The 22,609-nt window shown below is 45.3% G+C and overlaps 1 protein-coding gene across 1 annotated transcript in view; it reads right to left on the bottom strand.

The window, feature by feature from the left end:
- GMPR (guanosine monophosphate reductase) overlaps positions 1-22,609 on the bottom strand; it is a 43,131-nt gene that overhangs the window by 5,174 nt on the left and 15,348 nt on the right. Inside the window, exons 6-8 of the mRNA XM_009898095.2 lie at positions 21,179-21,285; positions 15,661-15,703; positions 9,345-9,504 (exon numbers count right to left, since the gene is read on the bottom strand). Coding sequence (XP_009896397.1) covers positions 9,345-9,504; positions 15,661-15,703; positions 21,179-21,285 — 310 coding nt within the window. The remainder of the gene's footprint in view (positions 1-9,344; positions 9,505-15,660; positions 15,704-21,178; positions 21,286-22,609) is intronic.

Below are 22,609 nucleotides of genomic sequence, written 5' to 3'. Positions count from 1 at the left end.
AGTGTATGAATGAGTTTGAGCTGCCTTGGAGGTGACTGGACTGAAACACAGTTCCTCCTGGCACCCTGACTACCAGTGCTGGGATGGATGTTCAAAGAAAGAATCTCCTCTCCCCATCATGCACCTTATGCCATGATCACACTTACAATGCAACACGCTTGAATAGGGAGCCCTAACCACCCAGGAATCTTGGAAGTTATCATGAACTGGCCAGGAGGCAGAGATTTTGGGGTGTCACCAGAGGAAGCAGAGGTTATGTGCTGAAGAGGCCCCACCATAAAACAAATGGCCAATGAAAAGCAGTATGCCCTCTTCACTGGCAGGTCCTGTCACATTGTGTGAAAACACCAAAGGTGGAAGGTTTCAGAAGCTGCTGAGGAAGAAGGTTAAGCAAGTCAGGCTGCAGACATGCAGAGCTGACAGCTGAGTTAAAACCAGAACAGTAAGGCAGTGCCTGCCTGGGATTTGGGGAAAACAGTGCAAATTCTACCCACCATATCCTGCCATCTGCATGCCGTATTGGGCAAGAAATGCAGGGTCTACTGCCCACTCAGTTCATACAGCAGAGTCCAATTAATGTGTGCATGAATGTCCCTTCACTTCAAACATGGATGCCCTGTCAATTCAAGCTTGGACATCATACAGGGCAGAAGCTGCAGGGGTTTGATAGCAGAGAGCTGACTGCAAACAAAGGCAGCACCAGTTACAGTGATTCACCAGACCTGCAGAGATGGGAACATGGCTCTCAAGAGTGCAAACACCTGGAGGTCCTTTTTTCAGAGCAAAACTACAGAAGTGTGGGACACTTACAGCCACTGCCTCTACCAGTAGCTATGGTGGTGTTAGAAAGCTGAAGCTTGTGGCATGCCACTTTTGGTTTTGGAGACCAAAACCTACTGAACTGGTGACCTCCTAACAGCAGAGCCTCAAAGGACTGACAGCTAGACAGTTGCTACTGCTCCTCTAGTATCAACTGGAAAGCTAGTGGGATGTCCTGTTGATCAAGTCATCTATAGACACTGTACTAGGGGAAGCACACTGGAAGAGAGGTGTGAGATGAGTTCCACCAAAAATACTGAGCATACAATTTTGTGTTCATCCTTAACAAGACTGTCAAAAAGGACTGAACAGTCTCCATGCTCTCACCCTACCTGTTGGGAATAATGGGTATTCCAGAAGGAAAAGTCAAGTAGAGGATGGAAGTGGCACAGAAATCTAGAGCTCTGAGTTAAGCAATTGTGCCCACAGCAAAGAGATCAGAGCTCAGTTGTTACTGCTGTGGAACAAGCTTCCAGACAGCAAGAATGTGACCTGTGGTGAACTTAAGGGGAGCTGAGATCTGGTAGGGCAAAGAGGTTTAGTTTTCTTGCTTTGTTGGAGTCTGGAAAAGGAGGTGGAAATGCATTTACTTCTGTGTTTGTTTAATTACCCAGCAGTGGATAAAAACTGACATTTCTATTAAGTGAAACTAAGTTAAAATTCCCAAAAGTGAGACCATTTTGCCAGCCACAAATGCCTGTGTGCAGGACACACATGGATTACAAGGGGTGTCACAAAGCTGGCACACTTGGCAGAGAGCTGCATATGCAAGTCAGAAGGAACTGCTGAGGAATTTGCCACTCCAAGATCTCTCCTCAAGTTATGACCCAAAACTAACCCTCTCTCAGAAAAGAATGGTGAAGATGGAGCAGCTGGGACTCCCAATGGCTGGGAAAGGTGTGCTCAGATGCTCTCAGATGACACACTGTCCTTCACTAGCCACTGAATGGTGAACAGAAAGGGAGACCTATTTGCTTTACACTTTTTTTGCACAGGGTCCAGTCTGTGGTGTGCCCCATAATTCCTGGCCAGTTCAGCACTGGCACAGGGGGTGGGAATCCTGGTAGGATGGATGGAGTGAAGCACAGGTGATGGTGCTTTGTCAGACCAGCAAAATGTGGGTCAAGCTGCCCCAGCACAGGGTAACCTTAGGAGTGAAGCATGTAAGAAATGGCAGGAACTGGGGGAAGGTCTTCCAAACTGTCTTTTTCTGTAACCCAAATGATAGTAAGCAGCAGCCAGCTGCTGGTGCTCTTCTGTCTCTGTGGCCCAAATTCCATCTTACAGTTACTATGAAGTGCCAAAACCAAGCCTAGCAGCAGCTGTGAACTGCTGAGTGACCACAGGAGAACTGCAGCTTTCACACAGAACCTGTGAAATCTCAGGGTTAGCACAAGCAAATTGGCTGTAACAGAACAATACTGTGTGCAGTCTCTGTTCCTGCTTGCCTTATTTATTTTCTCTGGTAAAAGAAGCTTAGTAATTGCCTTTCAGAAACTCCCAGCTTTGATCCGTGTTCCTTATGGAAGGAGGTAAAAATAAACCCATATATAAAAGATACAGAAGTAATTCATCTGGCTAAACAGATTTCATACAAAACTAAGCAAGATCAATTTGCTACATTCATTACAAAACCAACTGCTCTCCTGACTTCATTCCCTGCTGCAGCCATCTCCCCTTACCTGTCACTTTTAACTGTTTGATGGAGGCTCAAGTTCTCCAGCCCAAATGTGTAACTTTGAGAAGATGAAGTTAAGTGACAAACACTCTTATTCTGCAGAGGACTGAGCAAACTGAGCTCCCCAGCACATGAAACAAATCATTCTGAGTGCTCAGGCTCTTTGAAAGACAAAACAGCTTATTGGTGCCACTGATAAAGACTTACAGCTGGGCTTTGTAGAAGCATATAAAGAAGCTGCACTAACTTGACCTGTTTGGGGCATCCAGCATTTGAAACACTTAGAACCCTTTTACTTCAAGTTTGCCATAAGCTAAACTAGTCAGTGACTAAACTTCTTGTAACTTTTCCTGTAAGTGCAATTCAAAGCAAAGCCTTGCCCTGTTTCAACTCATCCCCTCAATGTCCAGCACATTTACAGTGATGGACACATAACAGTTGCTATTTTTAAGCCAGGGGGACACTCACAGTGGGACAGGCCAAGCAATATCAAGACCAAGGCTGGTATGGGTAGCCAGCTCTGCATCATAGTTGCAATGTGAATGAGAATCAGCTCCACAGTCAACAGCCAAGGATTATACATTTAATATTTGGCACTGGTGTAGCTAGTGGAAGACCAGGGGACTCCTCCTATGTTACCTATTAGTGGCACAAAAAGGCAGATTCTCAACAGGAATGAAAGATTTCAGATTGTGCTTTTTCTCCCTTGTTGCTCAGATCTTGATCCCCAGGCAGCTCTAAAATCAGGAAGCAAATCAAAATATAGCTCTGGATTAAGCAGAATTTATGTAGTATTTCCCATAAGGAAGGAAAAAGGTCTCTCTAGGCTGTGCCAAATACAGCACTTTTCTGCACATCCTTTACTCCTACAACACACAAATTTGCTTTTAATCTCATTCTTAAGGGGGACCAGATCACACACACACACTTACCTAGGCAGAACAGAATTTGACAGCTGCCTTAGTCCTTCTTGTACCCATGGGCCAAGGCTTTCCCAAACTCTTCCTGTGACTTGGACCATCTCTGTGGTGGCAAGGCCCTAAAGGACTATGCTCCTCTGAGACTCATGCAGACTGCTTGGGCTGCTCTGTGATCTCTCAGGGAGCTGCCATTAACTACCAGCATCAGGCCTTTCCCACACTCCAGCTGACATAAGTACAGGGTAGCAAAGGACAGTAAGTAATTGTAGTTCAGATAACAATTTGCCAGCACCTCTGTCTAAATGGCAGGTGCTGGTTTTAAATTGTGAGACAATGACTGGTGCTGATACATGTTCTCCTCAAACTACAGCAGCCACTGTTTATTTCTGCCTTTTAAGAAATGCCTTTTTTCACTTCCTGAAAAAAAGCCAAAGACAACCAAACAAAACCCAAAACCACAAAACAAAAAACCCAACACCACCACAAACCCAAAACATGCACAACAAAGCCACCACCACTACACAACCCTTGGAACTTGCCAATACTCATCAGAGGCTTTTTGTCCTTGAAAAACTCTCCACCATTACTTCCCATCCCCATGTCCAACTAATTTTCTTCTCTTCAGAAGTCTTTGTCAGAAGGCAGTACTAAACTGCACTGTGTCCAGTAGGCACACACTATCCGTTAAGAACCATCCACAAGCTCTCCATGTCCCCATTTTCACAGAGGTTTCCCTTTCAATAAGCCTGAGGTTTCTGTCAGACCAGGAAATGTCTTCATTTGTCTCCAGCTCTCTCCTGCAACTTAGTTTCCATTATTATTGCAGACTAGGAGCTCATCACGATTCATTCTCTTCATCAATGACATAGACAGCACGATCGAGCGCTCTCTCAGCAAGTTTGCAGAGGACACCAGGCTGAGCAGTGTGACTGACAATCTTAAAGGACTGGATTTCATCTAGAGGGACCTGGACAAACCTGAGATGTGGTCCCATGTGAATCTCATGAGGTTCAACAAGGCCAAGTGCACCTGGGTTGGTGCAATCCTCAGTGTCAGTCTAGGCTGGGGGATAAAGGGATGGAGAGAAGCTGGGCAGGGAAGGAATTGTGGGTACAAGTGGATGAGAATCACAGAAACATTCCAGTTGGGAAAGATCCTCAGGATCACCAGGTCCAACCAATAACCCTACTCTATAAGGTTCACTCCTAAACCATATCCCCAAGCACCACGTCCAAATGACCCTTGAACACATCCAGGGTTGGTGACTCAACCACCTCCCTGGGCAGCACTTTCCAATGCCTGACTGCTCCTTCTGTGGAAAAGTGTTTTCCTAATGTCCAGTCTAATTCTACCCAGTCATAGCTTGAGGCCATTGCCTCTTGTTCTATCACCAGTTACCTGAGAGAAGAGACCAGCGCCAGCCTCTCCACAGCGTCCTTTCAGGTAGCTGTAGAGAGCAATGAGGTCTCCCCTCAGCCTCCTCTTTTCCAGCTCCTTCAACCACTCTTCATAAGATTTGTTCTCCAGGCCCTTCACAGCTTTGTTGCCCTCCTCTGCACTCACTCCAGCACCTCCACATCTCTCCTGTATTGAGGTGTCCAAACCTGGACACAATATTTGAGGTGTGACCACACCTGAGCTGAGTACAACGGAACAATCATCTCCCTACTCCTGCTGGACACAGCATTTGTGATACAAGCCAGGATGCCATTGGCTTTCTTGGCCACCTGGCCACACTGCTTGCTCATATTCAGCTGCTTGTAGATTAGAACCCCCAAGTCCCTTTCAGCCAGACAGCTTTCCAGCCACATTTCCCCAAGCCTGTAGCACTGTTTGGGGTTGTTGTGACTCAAGTGCAGGACCCAGCATTCAGCCTCATTGAATCTCACCCTGTTAACATTGGCCCATGGATCCAATCTATCCAGGTCCCTCTGTAGAGCCTTCCTACCCTCATGAAGATCAACACTCCCACCTGACTTGGTGTCATCTGTGTATTTATTACTGATGACACACTCTTTGTCTTCATCAAGGTCATCAATAAAGATGTTAAATGGAAGTGGTCCCAACACTGAGCCCTGAGGAGCGCCACTGACTCATTTTTTGGCACACAGAGACAGCCTTGCTCCTGTGCCTTTAAGACTTCCCTCTTGAAGTATACCCAGCCTTCTGGGACTCCTATATCCGTCAGGGTGGCCTCTCAAGGGACTTTGTCAATCAGTCTCCTGAACAGGTCAAAGTTTGCCCTACAGAAGTTCAAGGTGGCAGTTTTACTAACCCCTCTCCTTGTTTCCCCAAGGATACAGAACTCAATCATCTCATGATCACTGAGTCCTAGATGCACTCCAACCTTTGTTTCCCCCACAAGTTCTTCCCTGTTCACAAGAAGCAGGTCCAGGAGGGCACCTTCCCTGGTTGGCTTCCTCACCATTTGTGTCAGGAAGTCATCCTGCAGAACCTCCAGGATTATTGTCTCCCTTCTTTATTGCATTCCCAGCAGACATCTAGGAAGTTGAAGTCTCCCATGAGAAGAAGGGGAAGCAATTGTGAAACCTCTCTTAACTGCATATAAAAAATTTCATCTATCTCTTCATCCTGGCTGGTCTCTAACAGATTCCCAACACAGTATCACTCTTGCTGGCCTTACTCCCGATTCTTACCCATACAGGCTCAAACCTATCATCATTAAACTGCATAGTTTTATATGTTCCCCTGACACAGAGGGACACTCCACCACCTGTTTTTCCTTGCCTATCCATTTGGAAAGTTGGTATCCATCAATTGCAGCACTACAGTTGTAGGAGTCATCCCACCAGGTTTCTGTGACGGGTGCTATATCATAGCTTCCCTGTAGCACAATGGCCTCCAGCTCCTCCTGTTTACTGCCCACGCTGTGTGCATTGGTGTATAAATGGTTCAGGGAGGGAGCTGAGTACAGAGTTTTCAACCTCGAGGTGGAGTAGACCTTCTGGTTATCTAAGATGCCCACACACTGCTCCACAAGCATTGGACACCCAGAGTTCTCGGTGTCAAGGCCAGCTACATCACCATCCCCCTTTAAAACTAGTTGAAAGCCTTGTCAATGAGCCCAGCCAACTCAAGTGCAAGGATTCTTGTCCCCTTAGCCAACTCAAGTGCAAGGATTCTTGTCCCCTTAGCCAACTCAAGTGCAAGGATTCTTGTCCCCTTAGCCAACTCAAGTGCAAGGATTCTTGTCCCCTTATGGGACAGGCGAAATCCATCTGTCGCCAGTAGACCCAGTGCCAAGAAAACTTCCCCATGGTCAAAACCCCCAAAGTTCTGTTGGTGGCACCAACCTCTAAGCCATGTGTAATCACATGGAATTTTTTTCTTTCCTTCAGTATTACTTCCTGTCACTAGAGGGACTGAAACCACCACTTGTGCTCCTGAGCCCTCAAGTAATCTCCCCAAAGCCCTCGAGTCTTAAGTGCTTCTGTACTCCTATGCACGACTTCATCACTCCCAATCTGCACAACCAACAGCAGGTAATAATCTGATAGCCACACCAGATCAAGGAGTCTCTTAGAAATGTCCCTAACCCATACCTCAGGCAGGTAGCACACCTCCCTATGGGATGGATCCGGCCTGCAAATTGGACCCTCAGTTCCCCTGAGAAGGGAATCCCCTACTACTACCACCATTCTTTTTTTGTTGTTTGCACTAGTCCTAAGTCGTGGGGCTGCCTGACAAGTCCTGGGTGGCTGCATGCATGGATGTTCATCTCTGTCCTTGTTCATCTGGCCCTCTGGTTCAAGAGCCAGTTGTGTGTGGGCAACTGGGAAGACTGGGGGGATTGGGAGGGGACTCACCTGCCTCTCCTGCCTTGCTGGAGAGGGACCTGCCTCCATTCCTCCCCATCTCTTAAGCTTCTTCCTATTTCCAGGTGAAAAGAAGGCATGGGATCCCCTGCTTCTTGTGCCACCCACACCTGCTGACCCTCCCCCAGGGATGTCAGAGTCCAACTCCCCAAGTCTATTTCCTCTCCATAGGCCCTTATAGTCCTTAGCCTCACAGCATCTTCCTTGAGCTCAGCGACCAGGGTGAGCAGATATTCACCTGCCCACATCTAATACATATGTTGTCTCTGCAACCCTCCATTGCCAGGCTCCAGCACTCACCACAGCCAGGGGCCTGGACACCTGCATGTCTGCTCAAAACCTCTGTCTGGGTACCAGGAGTTTTCTGCTAACAGCCTTCAAACTGGTTGTAACTATTGCTGGATCTCTATCACTAACAGACTTCACAGGCTGCTGGGACACACCCAGATAACTTACCTTGCTTGTTGAATGACCTTGTTCTGCAGACAGGGGTCACCAAGCCCAAAGAGATATGGAACAACTGCAACACCCCCCGGGGCAGCCACAATCGCAGTTTGATCACCCTGTGCTGCGTGTTTCTCCCAGAGACTTCTTATCACCTGACCAAGGAAGGGTGGTGCTGGTTCTGCCCACGCAGGTGGGTGGTGGGCAGTGCTGCTCTCTGCAGCAGGTGGCCCTCTGCCATGTTAATGCCTCGTTTAGATGCTGGAGGTGCTGGTTCCACCCCCTCTAACTCAGCAGCCCGCCCACAAGCTGCCAGCCCCCAACACAGTAAAGCTACTTTTCCCGGATTCAAAAAGCCCTAAAGAGGCTCTTTAGGCTACAGATCCCCTGCCCAGCACAGCCTTACCTGCACTGAAACTGATCTCTACAGCAGAAGCTGGACATGAGCCAGTAATGTGCACTTACGGTCCTGAAACCAGCTGCATCTTGGGCTGCATCAAAATCCCAAAGGTCTCTTCCAACTTGGTTAATTCTATTCTAATTCTGTTCCAAAAGCAGTGGGGCCAGCAGGCTGCAGGAGGTGATTCTCCTGCTCTGCTCTGGGGAAACCCAGTGCTGTGTTCAGCTCTGGAGTCCCCAGCAAAGGAAAGACATGAACTTGTTGAAATGTGTCCAAAGCAGGCCACAGAAATTATCAGAGATCTAGGACATCTCTCCTATGAAGAGAGGCTTCGAGAGATGGGGTGGTTCATCCTGGAGAAGAAAAAGCTCCAGAGACCTTTTTGTGGCATTTCAGTACTTACAGAAAAGATGAGGACAGACTTTTTAGCAGGGCCTGTTGTGACAGGACAGGGGGTGACAGTTTTAAACAAAAAGAGGGGAGATTTAGACTAGATATAAGGAAGAAATTTGTTACATTGAGGGTAGTTAACCACTGGCTGATGTTGCCCAGAGAGGTGGTAGGTGTCCCATCCCTGGAAACATTCCAGGTCAGGTTGGATGGGGCTCTGAGCAGCCTGATCTAGTTGAAGATGTCCTTGCTCAACAAAGGGGAGTTAGACTAGATGACCTTAAAAGATTCCTTCCAACCACACATTCTATGGCTCTAAGTGAGGTAGGCCAAAGAAGACAGGTGTAAATGCTCTGAAGCAGGCTGTGTCACCGCTTTGTAAAATGCTCAGTGAACTAGTGCACATTTTTATGGTGCATTTTAACTTTTCAGTAGCAGCAGACAAAAAGCAGTGCAGCCAGTGTCAGGGTGGAGGACAGGAGGTGGGATTGAAGATGGCTTCTATGTAGCATGATGTCTGAGATTATCAGTATATCTCTTTGTCAAAGCATGAATTCTGTTTTGAGCTGTAAGTCAGAACTGTGCCTAATGACTTCCCAGACCACACAGCTGCAGTGACAGCACACTGCACTGGCTGCAGTCAAGTGAACAGGGCTGCTCTCAGCTAGCCACCCCCAGCTCCTTTTCCCCCTCTCCCCCTTCATGTCATCCCTTTCCCAGATCTGCTGCCAAAGTAGTTTTTAACAGCTTCCTGAACAGGCATGGGCCTGCTTCCAAGAGATGCCTTTTACACAATTCCACTCCATAAGTTACTGGATAGCTGGCTCACTGCAATTGCTCCTGTGTGGAATTCATACCTGTATTCAGCAACCCCTCCTGCGTGCTTCTTCATGGCTGTATCAGAGCTCATTCCATAGAAGAGTTTCACCTTCTTGCCATTCTTTTCTATAATCTCTCCAGCACACTGGTCATGGCCTGCAAACATTCCTCCAAGCATGACAAAATCAGCACCAGCCCCTGTGATCAACAAAGTAACACATAAGCAAGGAAAAGAGAAATTAGTGAAAGACAAAGCAAGAACACAATGGCCTCCAAAAACAATAGCCAGCCCTAAACAGCTTAGTACAGAGAGTCCTGTCCTGTAGTGGATGTGGCAAACTTGGAAGAAACACTTTGCTGCAGAACTTACACACACTGAATTGTCTCTCTCTGATATTATAAATGGAAATAATCCTTCTCTGTTGTTATGACAAAGATACAGATTATTCTACTCCCCTAATCATAAAGCTGGGACCTGCTGAACTCCACGCTGTACAGAGAAGAGGACAGCTCCTACTACAGACCTTTCTAGGCTACAAACTCTGAGTGGGAATGTATCCTGAAGGAAGGCATATGCATGACTGTAATCTCCTCCTCCCAACATGGACATAAACCAAGCAGATTTTTCAATGACATTCAAGTTCATCAGCTGTATGTGTCCAGAGTAGGTCTGGGTGATCCCTTGCCAAAGAGATCCGCATGGATCCGCATTTGATTCTTCTTGTTTAGAAATGTTGGGCCAAGGACCACCACCCCTGGGTTCTGTGGCTCTCAGCAGGCACCACAAAGGAGGTCTAACCCCCAGCTACAACTCCTGAATCTGCTCCAGACACTGAACAACACCACTGAATATTCAATCATGCCTGCTCAGACTGTCCATCTTCCCTGCCTCTGCAATGCATTAAATCAGTTCCAGTGGGGCTAAGATTAAGAAGGTTTTTGGAATCACTCTGATACTTTACTGTGATTTCCAATAGTCTGGAGAAGGCTGAGAGGAGACCTTATCTATGTCTATAAATACCTGAAGGGTGGCCGACAGGAGGATGGCAACAGTTTCTTTTCAGTGATACCCAGTGACAGGACAAGGGGGAATGGATGTAAACCCAATCACAGGAAATTCCATCTCAAATATGAGAAAAAACTTTTTTACTGTGAAGGTGACAGACCACTGGAACAGGCTGCCCAGAGAGGTTGTGGAGTCTCCTTCTCTAGGGATCTTCAAAACCCACCTGGATGCGTTCCTGTGTGACCTGCCCTAAGTGGTCCTTTGCAGGGGGGTTGGGCTCAATAATCTCAGGAGGTCCCTTGCAGCCTCATTCTATGGTTGCATTATACTATGATTATATGATTTCCAGCTGGGCATGTTTAGTCTTTATCAGAAAACTTTGGCTTTTAGTCTTTTATAAGCCTGTGGTAACCCATCCCTGAAACAAAGCATTTTCTTGTTTGGACTCTGCTTCTTCAGTGTGTATAGTTAAAAACAGGCTTGCCCTCTGCCCAGCTTCTTCTCAGAACCGGCAAAAGTACAGGAGTACAGAATTCACTTCATAGAAAGCAGATGAGCCTGAACTAACCCCATGGTGTTATGAATATGTTCAAACTCTGGGGAGATCTCAGGTTAGGTAAGTCTGGCATTAAGATTTGCTGTGATCTCTGTTGCTATCCAAACAATGGCACTAGACCTTGAAATCTGAAGAGTGAGTGAAATAATTATCAAATCTGCTCAGCTTCTGCCATCTGTTTAAAAGCTCTGCAGACAAACCTGAATTTGGGAATATTTTCATCTTAAAAAACATTACAACTGTGGAGTGTGCAATGATTTATAAAAGGCTGTTCCCTTCCTCTACCTCTGTGCCCAAGAGCAGACTTAGCAGCACTGTCTGGGAGCAGAGCACCCAGCTGCTCTGCTGACCTCCCCTCCCTTTGCCTGGTTGTTGTTTGAAAGGAACAGCATGTCCATGCTAAAGAGATGTTTAAAATGAGGCTTGTACAACACGCTGAGCACATCACAAGCAATATTTATAACCACCACCCATTCAGGTGTCCTATCATGCCAGCTACCAGGCACATTTTTCCTGAGCTCTCTTGTTTCAGGTGGCTGAGTTTTAAACTCTCAGTTTGAGTCATGTGTAATACTACTATTAACCTGCCAAAATCAAAGGGAATGCTCAAGATTTAAGACATTTTCAATTACTGCTCCTGTTACTCCCTGGCACAATCTTGCTCCACCTTTACAAAAACAAGTACCCTAAGAAATCTACTTGATGTCTTCTTCATGGGTGGAAGAAAACAACAGGAGGGAGGAGGTACAGATTTGAGGTCAAGGTTTCAAAGAGGCTGTTTAAACAAGGCAGAGGCCTGCCAAAAGACACTCCAGGCTCTTTGCCTTGTTAATACTATCCCCTGATCCCCAGTTCTAGTCCTGTTTCTGGCTGTGCGTCTCGCAGCCTCCAAGTTATTAATGCAAAAGAGTCACATGAAATCAGCACTTCAGAATCATAGAATCTTGGTTCTTGTGCTCTTAAGTAGCTATTTATTGTTTTTCTTTTGGCTATGTATTTTGGAAGGAAAGCAAATGTTTGAATAACACGATTGAAACTCATCCAACTTGAGTAACTTTTGCAAACTACAACATAATTCATCAAGCTCTTCCAGAAGAGAGTAGCCATGTAACAACAGATGCAACGCATCTAAACACTGGAATGACACATCTTCACTGCCCTGCAGCGCCAGCAATGACATGTCCATATTAAATGGACATATTTTTCTAATGCTCTCCAGAACTTTCAACACTGCTTCAGTGTTGCAAAGATGTCTGAAAATATAAAGTCTGTTTAACTACTTGGTACTGGTTAACATCCAACCAGGAGGCTGTAGTTTTCACTGTGGTCTTGCTTTGCTCATGTATGATTTGTGTCCAGAAGCATTGGTCATGTTTGTAACACCCAGCTGTAGTCTTTAATTTTCAAGTACAGATAGACAGCCTTCTGTTATTTTAGGTTGTGGGGAACTGGCAACATCTGGCAACAACCCTCTAGATAACAGGATGTGATGGGGTATGTCACATACAAGCATTCTAGTAGCTTGCCCAGATTTTACTAGACTTGTCCTGTTTCCACACATAGCCACTTCCATGCATTGATGCTGGAAAGAACCTTTCCCTTGAGGCCTACACTGCATCTAGGCTGATTTTGCCCATTCACATTTCATGGTGCCTTTCAAGCCATTACAGAACATGCGTGCTGATGCCCGTGCACTCACACAATTCTGTTGGATCTGGATGGAGTCCCTCAGGTGTCTTTTGCATTGCTGATAATACAAAGTTACAGATAGTTAGATTGGCTCTGCACTAATTCATCTGGAGTCAGCCTGGATCTGTAGCCAGCCTGGATCTGTAGCCTGGGCAGCCCTCCAGATGGATGCAGCGTAAGTTTGCCTGGATCACAGCTGGCCCTGGAAACAACATTCACCTGTGCTCCAGCTGAGCCAGCGGGCCTTTGTAACGTAGGTATACAAACACAGCTACTTACACCAGGAAAAAAAAGCCACTATGATCTGTCAGGTGTATTTTGAACCAGGATATGTCCCCAGTTGACTTTTCCATGTGATCCTTCCTTCCTTTTCCTTCCCTGTTCCTATATCTCTTCTCACTACTGCTGTAAGGAACAGCAGTATTGTGTTAAAGATGCTGGCATAGAATTCAAAAGGCACATTCTGTTCCTGGCTGTGCCACAAAAATATATGTGACCTCAGGCAATTGAACTCAGTACTTCTGTGCTTTGACTTCTCATCTTTAAAAAAAGAAGACATTAGTGCTTCCCTGGGGCATTCTGAGAAATGTATTTATGTTACCAGCCTTTCCATTTGAACCATCCGAGAGCCTAATACAAAGTTCTTTCATGTTTCCTCACACTCCTTTTCCTGATAACCCCACATCATTTCCATTATCATCTCCAATATCCATGTGGAGGTGACATTTTCAGTTTCCCAAATCCTTGCAAGATTGCCATCCAGCAGTTTCAGAATTCCAGCAGTCTCTCCCACAGTATCTGTCCCTCCCAGGAGTTTTGTCCCACAACTTTAGTGCTTTTCTGTTGTTTTTCTTTCCGATAGGCTTCTACCTTGTTTCCCCTCTGCGCAAGTGCCCAGTCTGCTTCCGATTCCTGACACCAGTCAGTAGTGTTACCTTCCACTCACAAAGCTTCTCAGCATCTTCCCTGTGGTTCTTTAAAACTTTTCACTTGCACTCTATCCACTCTACTCCTGTTCCCATGAACTTGCCTCCTCCTGTCACATCTTTAGCGATTTTTCCATGCTGTCTTCCCATCTGGGACTCCCTGTCTCACACTTTTCGTGACTCAAATGACTACTTTGTCACTGCTTTATAATGACTAACTCAACATCCCTTTTGTCATGGGTTGAGTTGAATCTGCTGATGTGTATTCACTACCATGGGAATGAAGCTGGAGGTAGGGAGATTCAGGCTGGATGTGAGGAAGAAGTTCTTCACCAAGAGAGTGGTGAGGCCCTGGAATGGGTTGTCTGGGGAGATGGTTGGGGCCCCATCCCTGGAGGTGTTTAAGACCAGGATGGATGAGGCTCTGGCCAGCCTGGTCTAGTGTGGGGTGTCCCTGCCCATGGCAGGGGGGTTGGAACTAGATGATCCTTGTGGTCCCTTCCAACTCTGACTGATACTATGATACTATGATCCTGCCATGTTCAAAAATGAAAGTGCTGGCTGGAGCAACGTATGATAGGTCTTGAAGTTCAGATTGTAACATGAGATGCTTCCTGTTCAGGTTTCTGCTTTTAAGTACGTTTCTGTTCAGGTAGCTGAAGAGACTAAAAGGACCCTTCAGACTTGCTATAAACATCACAAAGGAAAACATTTTAAACAGCTTGAAGCTGCTTCCTGTTGTTCTAACTTCTGGAGATGCTGTTGTTGAAAAAAGACCTTTTCCACAGGCTGGGTTTCTGCGCAGGCAGCTGGGAATGTGGTCAGGTCACAATCCCAGTTCACAAGCTCCCAGTGACAACGCCAGCAAGAACTGAGTGAGCTGTGGAGCCAGAGAAAGGCAGAACAAAGGCCTCTCTGCAGGTGGTATGAAGTCAGAGTGGGCTGGGCTGAGGAGAGGTCGGGTTGTCTTTTAACACAGTCTTGTTGTCAAAGAGGGTGGATGCCACTGTTCGGCTATGTCATAATCACCCAACTGAAAGTATCTATTCCCTAAGTCACATCACCCACTTGGTAACACAAGTGTGCTGTGAAATCCTGTGACTGAGCAGATTCCCTGCTGGTACCAATCTCTTCACGGCTGTGCTTAAAATTATCCAATTAAGTCTTCCTTATCATCTGACCTGTCTAAAAACAGAAGCTGTCTGCAAACTTAGAAGACAGATTTTGGTTTCAACCTTTCCAGGAGGCCTTGAGTTTTTCTTGGCAGGTCTATAATCTGAGTTTGATACTGTCCCTGCTTTCCATACTTGCAAAGCTTCCTGCCATGCAGGCATGCTGCATCATAATGTCCTAGCTCTTGTATCATACCACCAAGAAATCCCAGTGAGAGACTGTGCTGTCTCACTGTATTCTAGGTATTACCAGACTGTGACATCTCCAAAGGGTCTGGCATTTTGGGGGTAGAGAAGTATCTTTAAGTCCTGTCAGCCTAAAATGCTTTTGGTGCCTGGTTTACACACCCCACTAAATGGCAGTCCTGACCTTGACTCCCCACACCGATGTAACACTCATGCCCAACAGAAAATACCCACAGATTAAATCCTCTGTTTTATCAGCAAGAGCTGGTGCCATTCACTGAAGCTAATGGCAGGACAGCAAAATCTGTTAATAATTAACTTAGATGTTTTAGACATCTGTTCAGCTCTAGGAGATAGAGTATAAATAAAACCTTGTCTCTTCAAGCAGACAGCTGATCCCAAGAACATCTCCAGGGATCTGGCCTGCCTTTTTGTTTTGTTCTTCTGCCCAACTCACATTCCACTAACTCTTTGTCCATTCAAGGCCAGATCTGGCAATGTTACAGGCATCTTTGAATCCCACTCAAAAGAAACTCATAACAGTTTTCTTTGTATTACTGTCCCAGTGGATGTGTCCCACACACACCTGGCAGACAGTTTCTAAATAGGACTTCGACCACTGTATGTTTTGCGCTGCATAATTTGCACTGGTGCAAAGAGCAAATTCGTGTCTGGTGTATTAATTTCGCTGGAGTTACCCTGAGGGACGAAGGTAACCTACTGCTGATTACACACGCCGGGTCAGCCTGACTCCTGCGCCACGGGTGAGGGCGCTGGGGACGCGGGGGTGGAACGGGCGGCAGGAGGCGCGGTCCTTACCAAACGCTTTGGCGACATCTCCTGGACAGCTGCATCCTCCGTCCTGCATAAAGAGAAGCACACAGTTAAGTGGCAGCCGGCTCACACAGGGACCCAGTGAGCACCGGAGCTTTGCGACCTGCAGCAGAACGGCCCCGGCTCAGGAACAGGGTGTCAAGAGCTGACTGTGCACCACTGGTATACATTATCTCGGCTGAGCTTTTAGACCATTCATATGATCCTTTCTATTGCTTTCTTTCTCTAGGCTCATTTACTCTACTGCACTGACACTACCCCTTGTAACAGTAGCAATGCAAATTCCTGTCTGAATTTCCTAAATCACAGAAACTAGAAACAAGACCTCTTCTGATGCTCTGAATCAACCTGACCTTTTAACAGGTTGTGTGATGCAGAGGTACCACAAAACCCCACCTGAAACCATCAAAAACATTTAAAATAACTTTCTCAGCAGTTTACAATACATTAGAAGGTCACAGTGGGAGGGGTGAGGAAATAAACCATCAGCTATGTTGGATTTTGATCTGATAATCTCTAGCAAACTGGGTAATCTAGTCTTTGTCAAGTGGAAATGAATCATCATACACCTCACTGTTTGCCATGGGTTTGGTAAGGAAACAGCACTTTGAGATCTTCAGCATTTTAGACCTAGGTGTTTCAGTTTCAGTGCAAAGAAATGGCTGATGAGGGTGTTTCGATTGTGGGGAGTTACATGTGTATGTGCTGTAAAAAAGGAACAGCACATAGCACAGCTCATCATGTGCTGCAGTTCCTTAGGTTTGTAAAGGTCTGAGTATCAGGAGAAAGGCCCTCCTACTCTGCAGTCACTGTACCAAAAGAGCTTCTCATTCCTTTGAAGATCAGGGTCCACTGCAGACTCCTGACAGCCTTCCTGCTTTCAAAGCTGCTCTGCCAACTGGATGGTTACTTCATTTCACTTCCCCCTTGCCGGAAAGGCATGCCTGTGAGACCTGCAGCAGAGCATAGCCAGACATCCCCACCAGCAGCCATTTTAGAGCTGGCTGTCACAGGTAGCTGGCAGTGCAGCTGAGTGTTAGAACCTATCTGTGCACAGAAAAGGATTCAGACACAAACTGAGCAGGTGGGTCTGAAAGTGAGTGACTTTTCAAAAGGCATCCCACTGCAAACAGTGCCTGGTACAACTTGAAAGGCTTTTATTCCATTTGCTGATAACCTCTAGCATATTACCCCTTTTGTCGAGCTAGACACTCTTGCTGTCAGCTCCAGAAAGGAGTGCTGGGCTGACAGCTGAATCTCTTGCTCCTGTTAAAGGCTCTGCTTGTGCAATTCTTTCCCTCTGACAAGTCTGTCAGAGCCTGGAGGAGGGTGTGAGTGTGTGTGCATGTGTCAGTGGAGGAAGAGTCAAGGTACAAAGAGGGGTCTAATAATCTTCAAAGAGCAATGTCAGGAATTTCCTGACTCTTACTGTCTGACTGAGACAGCCTGGATATGAATGCTCTCTGGCAGAAGGGTTTCAGTCTATTCTTACTAAGTAGCTCAGTTTCTGACTTTTATAATTAACCCACTAGTAGCAGTGATGGAGGCTTTACGCTTTCAGAAGTACCATGGGGATGGAAGCAATAGTGTGCAGCCATTAATCATGTGCTTCAAAAAATATCACTTTGAATGTCACTAAATTACAAAATCCTGAGCAGATTAAGAGACTCCAAAGAGCTCACGAGTTACCATTTAAGATAAAAGGAACTGATGATGATGAGTCACAGCACTTCTTTATCTGTAGATGCCTCCACTTCTTCACATAAACAGGTAAATGTAGTGATTCACAGAAAAGGGAACAAAAATGGGACACACTAAGCAGTTATGCCAGAGGATGTCATATAATAAAGCTATACATTCATTCCATGTAAAAAATCAAATGCTCTCTTGAGCAAGCAAGACTCTGATTCTGCTGCATTGTCTGGGAAGCTTCCCCTTGCAGTTCAGCTTGTCCCAACAGAGGCCTTGCCTGGACTCAAAATGACTTGTAGAACTGCTGGCCTTCAGTCATGGAGCTTGTTGCAGGCTCAGCCCCTACCTCAGAGCTCTGGGGAAATGTATCAGTACAAATGCCCCCCTGAAATTTACGACAACCTGCACTATCCTGAAGTAAGCCTAGTTAGAAGGGTAGCCATGGGACCTGTAGAAGGTGTGAGAGACAACTGGATGCTGATATGAAGGTGAGAGCAAAACAACTTTCCAGTCAACAGAATTATTTTGACATGGTTAAAAGAATGTTATTTTCCACAATCTCCTTCTCCAAACAGATAAAGCATTTTACAACAAAATCTGGCCTGAGGAAAAGAAATACAGTATAGAAAAACAGTATGAACTGGTGGAATATTTAGTATTACATGCCACTTATGTTTATAGTGATGATTTGTGTATTTCAAGCAACCTTTATAATAAACTGTCTAACTAGCACTTCACAGTATCAGCAAACAGACAGCTATTTATTATGCAGAAGATATATAAAGTACATGGCACATACAGCAGCAGAAACAATACATATGGTGCTTTATTCTGAACTACATATGCTGGGCATTTTTCTCTGTGGAGGAAGAGATGGTATGGCAGAGGCTGCATAAAGAACCCCTTAGTCATTCTTTTCACTGAACTCTGGTGGCCCACTCAAGCAGGGTGAAGGGGAAATAGTGATCTCTATCAAAGGATAGCCAAGAGAGGTCACATGCAAGGTTGCTTTCCATTCCTCACATAGATGGCTTACTAGAATACGTGACTGCCTCTCTGTCCAGCAGAGCAGTTCTCTGACCTACAAGAGACAGAAACTTTATCTCAAGTAGGACATCTCTGAAGGAGCTCTCCTGCTAAATGGCCCCTCCACTGTAACTCACTGCTGCATTTTCTCAAGGCCAATGGATTAGCAAGAATGAAAACTGAGACCATTGGCTCTCAGACGAATAGCAAAGGACAGAAACAGTGCTTGTATCTTTGATAGGGTTTCCACTCTTCTTTCAGTGAGTCATGAAAGATTCATTTCTGATGTGAGCTTTGAGTTCTTCAAGATAATTTAGCATGAGGAAAGCAAATGGTGCATTTTTGCCTTCTCCCTTCTCTGAGTAAATGACTCTGTAGAGACAACAGGTGTTCACTTGGACTACCACATTTGCCTAAATATTGCCACATTCTCTGGGGCTACATCAGCTCCCAAAACACCATACATGATCACTTCAGCAGTACAAATATTTTAGATACCAGTCTGTGCTGCCATCCTAGCAGAGCTACTACAGAATGAGCTTCAACTGTGCTGTGTTCCTCTCAGTGCCTGTACTGCTCTCAGCACCAGAATTTTCTGAGTGAGTGGGACTCATAATGTAACAAGAAAGAGGAGCGGGTTGATGAAAGTACTGGACAAGCCAGACATGGATGCAAGAGGGCATGCCAATGCTCTAACCCATATCATGCCATTAGCTATAATTTGCATGGGTATAGCTGGTAGGCTTTCAATCTTTTCACATCTTTCCCGCTACTTCCATATCAATAAAAGAAGTCCTCCAAATTTTCCTGCTGAATGGACATAAACAGCTGTGGGAGTACTCTGACTATAGAGGTCTCCTTTAGTTCAGGCTGGGTGTGCCCACTCCTGAATCTATATGATGACACTAGTGAGACATTGTAAGGGATGCCACGTATACTTGTTGCCCCTAAACCAAATTATATATGAGGCTTGCTCCCATATAGTGTTTTTCCCTCAGGAAGACACCTCTCTTTTGTGATACCCTTGTCAGAGCTCTGGCAATGACCATGCAGTTCAGCCTTTTCTTTCCCCAATAAACCCACCAATATGCATCTGAATGTTGCAGAATTCAGGTATAATGTCTTGCTTTAGTCTCCTGAGTTTGGGTGACAGAGTTGAGTTGCAGTGGTGTTAGAGACCCCAGTAACAGCCGAAGGTAATCCTCTTGGCCCAGATGTTGTAGCAGAGAGGTATTAAATTGCCCTCCCCTAATGGCTAGGGGATTGACAGCTGCTCACTGAAGCCAACATGACCTAAGCAGGTTAGAAACTGATCTATATCCAAAGCAGGAAATGAGAGGAGGAATAAATAATACAGAATCATCACCTTTTTCAACAGTCTAAATACACACTCCCTGTTTCCTTGTAAAATCAGAACAACATTCTTCTAAAGGTTGCTTGCAGAAAATAATTATGGCCAAATTAGGATGGATTTCTGAACCACTGCTAGGATGACACCTATAGTTATCCAGCACTCATAGTAATTAACCAGTCTTTCATGCTCTATTACTCACATGTGCTGTGTCTGCAATAGACAAACATTTGTAATACTACCCAAGTCATAAAGTACAAGACTGTTTTTCCATTGAGAGGAGGGAATGTGCATTGATAACGAAGAGCAAGAATGATCTGATTGTAACATACACTTACTTTCTTGCTCCAGTATACCCACAGCTCCAAGAAATACAGTCAAGCCCTTTGCCCATCCACGGTTTTTGCCCATCTGGAGTTTTTTCTCCTTTCCCCTCCTTCCTTAACAACACAGCACACACCCTTCCTCAGATGGATACTAGCCACAACCAAGTCAAACAACATTGGGCTTTGCAGTGATTACATTTGGCAGTAGATCTAAAATACAGTGTGGCCTCTTCCAGGGCTGCCTGTGAGTGTACCTGTGAGCACAGCATGATGGATAGTCCCTATGCCTTCCAGATTACCAGCTGTCTCACAGACAGCCTGCAGTGCCTTGTGCAAGCCTGACACAGCCACTGCGTCACAGTGACTGGGCTGGGCAAGCTGAAGTACACAGAACCTCTGGTGCTGAAGGCTGTGGTCTAGCTCAGTCTGAGGCCATGCTTGCGGATTTACTTGTTCTGTGAGGTAAATCTGGTCTTGCTAATGGGAGCTACCATTAGCCATCAACATAAATACATGCACTGTTTTTCTCTACAGACTTGTTATTCCCCTAGAACTTCGTGACAACTTAAGTGGCTCACATGCCTGTTTAGATCAACAGAGCCACCTCTGAAGCACTCCTGCCCCTGCACAGAGAGCTCTGCTATCTGAATCAGTCCAGCTACTAGAGCACAGATGGACTCACATTGTTTTGTCTTGTACTCCCCTCTACTGCTTGCCTGTCCCTCACTTCCTCTCCCTGGGGAAGGCCCTGTCTTCATTTCACTCATTTTTCAGAAATCTTTTATAACAATTACTGCTTGCTTCAATGTGAAAATGCTATCAGGCTTCCTTTTCTGTTCACCTAACAGCTTACTGCATTCAGGGAGCAAGAAGCAGCTTTCCAAAAGCACACAGAGGAGCAAGGTGCTCAAGTCTTTTTAAACATGAGAGGGAGTTGGTTTCTTTACATTTGAATTTCCACTGACCACCCTAGGAGCAAGTACAGGGGTCACCTGGAGACGTGGCAGAAGGACAGCCTTTAACATGCAGCAGGTACTGGACTGTTTGATTCTTCTATTCTCTAAAGATTTGCGCAGTGGGAATGTGAGAGTAGATGATATTTACTTACAGAGATGATATGTCCTTTCAAGCCATGTGCTGAGTCTGCGCACTCAATAACAGCACTTAGCTGCGGATAGCCCACCCCTGTCTTAATCCGAGTGGTACATACTGAACCTAGGAAAGAGAACAGAAGAAAACAAAACTGTAGTCAGAAAAAATAGTGCTTGTTTCCTTTTGCTTATGAGGAAAAAAAAGTTTCTGTCTGTATTAATTTTTCCCTCTACTGCCCATGTTGGCTTCCTGTGGATATAAGGAACACGTAGGAACTTGAGTTTTGAAATTCCATCTCACCACTTTGTGAGAGCAGTAATTGAGGTGACTAACACCAATCCTCTCCTCTCCAGGACCACAATTCTCAGTTTAGGTAACATCAGTAGTGCTACCTGGTGAGGGAATTACAGCATCACAAGAAAGCAAATCTGACTGAGGTGCCCAAAGGGAAGAGGGACTAAAGTCATAAGCCATGAGACTTAGCAGCAACATTTGATGCCCAACTATTTACTGGAAGCAGTACTTTTATCTCTTTTCTACATATGTTTTAAAAAATAATAGGGAAAATCTGGGGGGGAAGGGCAGTGTTGGGGGGGGGGGGGGGGGGGGGGTGTTTATCTGTGAGTTTTTTGTGGCAATATTCCACAAGGGAGAGAGAAACATTTTTTGCCTAGTATTTATGGTAGAAATACTTGGTTGATTCCAGTAGTTTTGGAATATAGGCAAATCAGCACACAGTATTTTAAAAGTGGGATCAGTAACCATCAGAAAGCTGTACAGTGTAGTATTACTGGAAATATGCCAATTTTATCTGATTATTAAACTGTATTACCTATTACTATATTACACCCATCCATGGTGCTTGTATGTATCTGTATCTAAACATAAAGGTACATATATATATATAAAAACCCCACTTCAGTTACAGTTCAGTATGGTAACACAGCTATAGATCTTTTGAAATATCTTCCCTATTCTTCTCTTCAAATTAAGAATTAAAATGAGGATGGTTTGTTGCCAGCCCAGGTCTTATAAGATACAGACCATACAGAACAATAATCAATGGCAGTATACTCTGGATCCCTTCACTCAGCTGACATCCACGTATAGAAGTAAAGGGAAAGTTTCCAAAGATCTTTCAAAGAACTGATATGGTGAAACCACTCAGAAGTATTTCTGCAATGTAGGAAGAAAATTAGTTTTAAAACTATCTCCTCAGGGTCTATACTTGTATATGTAATGCTTTATAATCAATCACTGCCATTTTACACAGGATGCACCGTTATCTGGAAAAGAGATTCAAGATCCTATCTTCTGTGAGGAACTTTACTTGCGGGTTTGTGTGGTCAACTTGTACAGATCTGTTCAGGAAGATCTCTAGGGAGGGTATTTACTCCTAACTTTTTCCACTTCAAAGCCATGAACTATAATAATTCTTCTGTTATAC

Source organism: Dryobates pubescens, chromosome 9, assembly GCF_014839835.1.
Source record: "Dryobates pubescens isolate bDryPub1 chromosome 9, bDryPub1.pri, whole genome shotgun sequence".
NCBI classification, from domain to species: domain Eukaryota; kingdom Metazoa; phylum Chordata; class Aves; order Piciformes; family Picidae; genus Dryobates; species Dryobates pubescens.
This window is presented reverse-complemented; position numbering and strand designations above follow the sequence as displayed.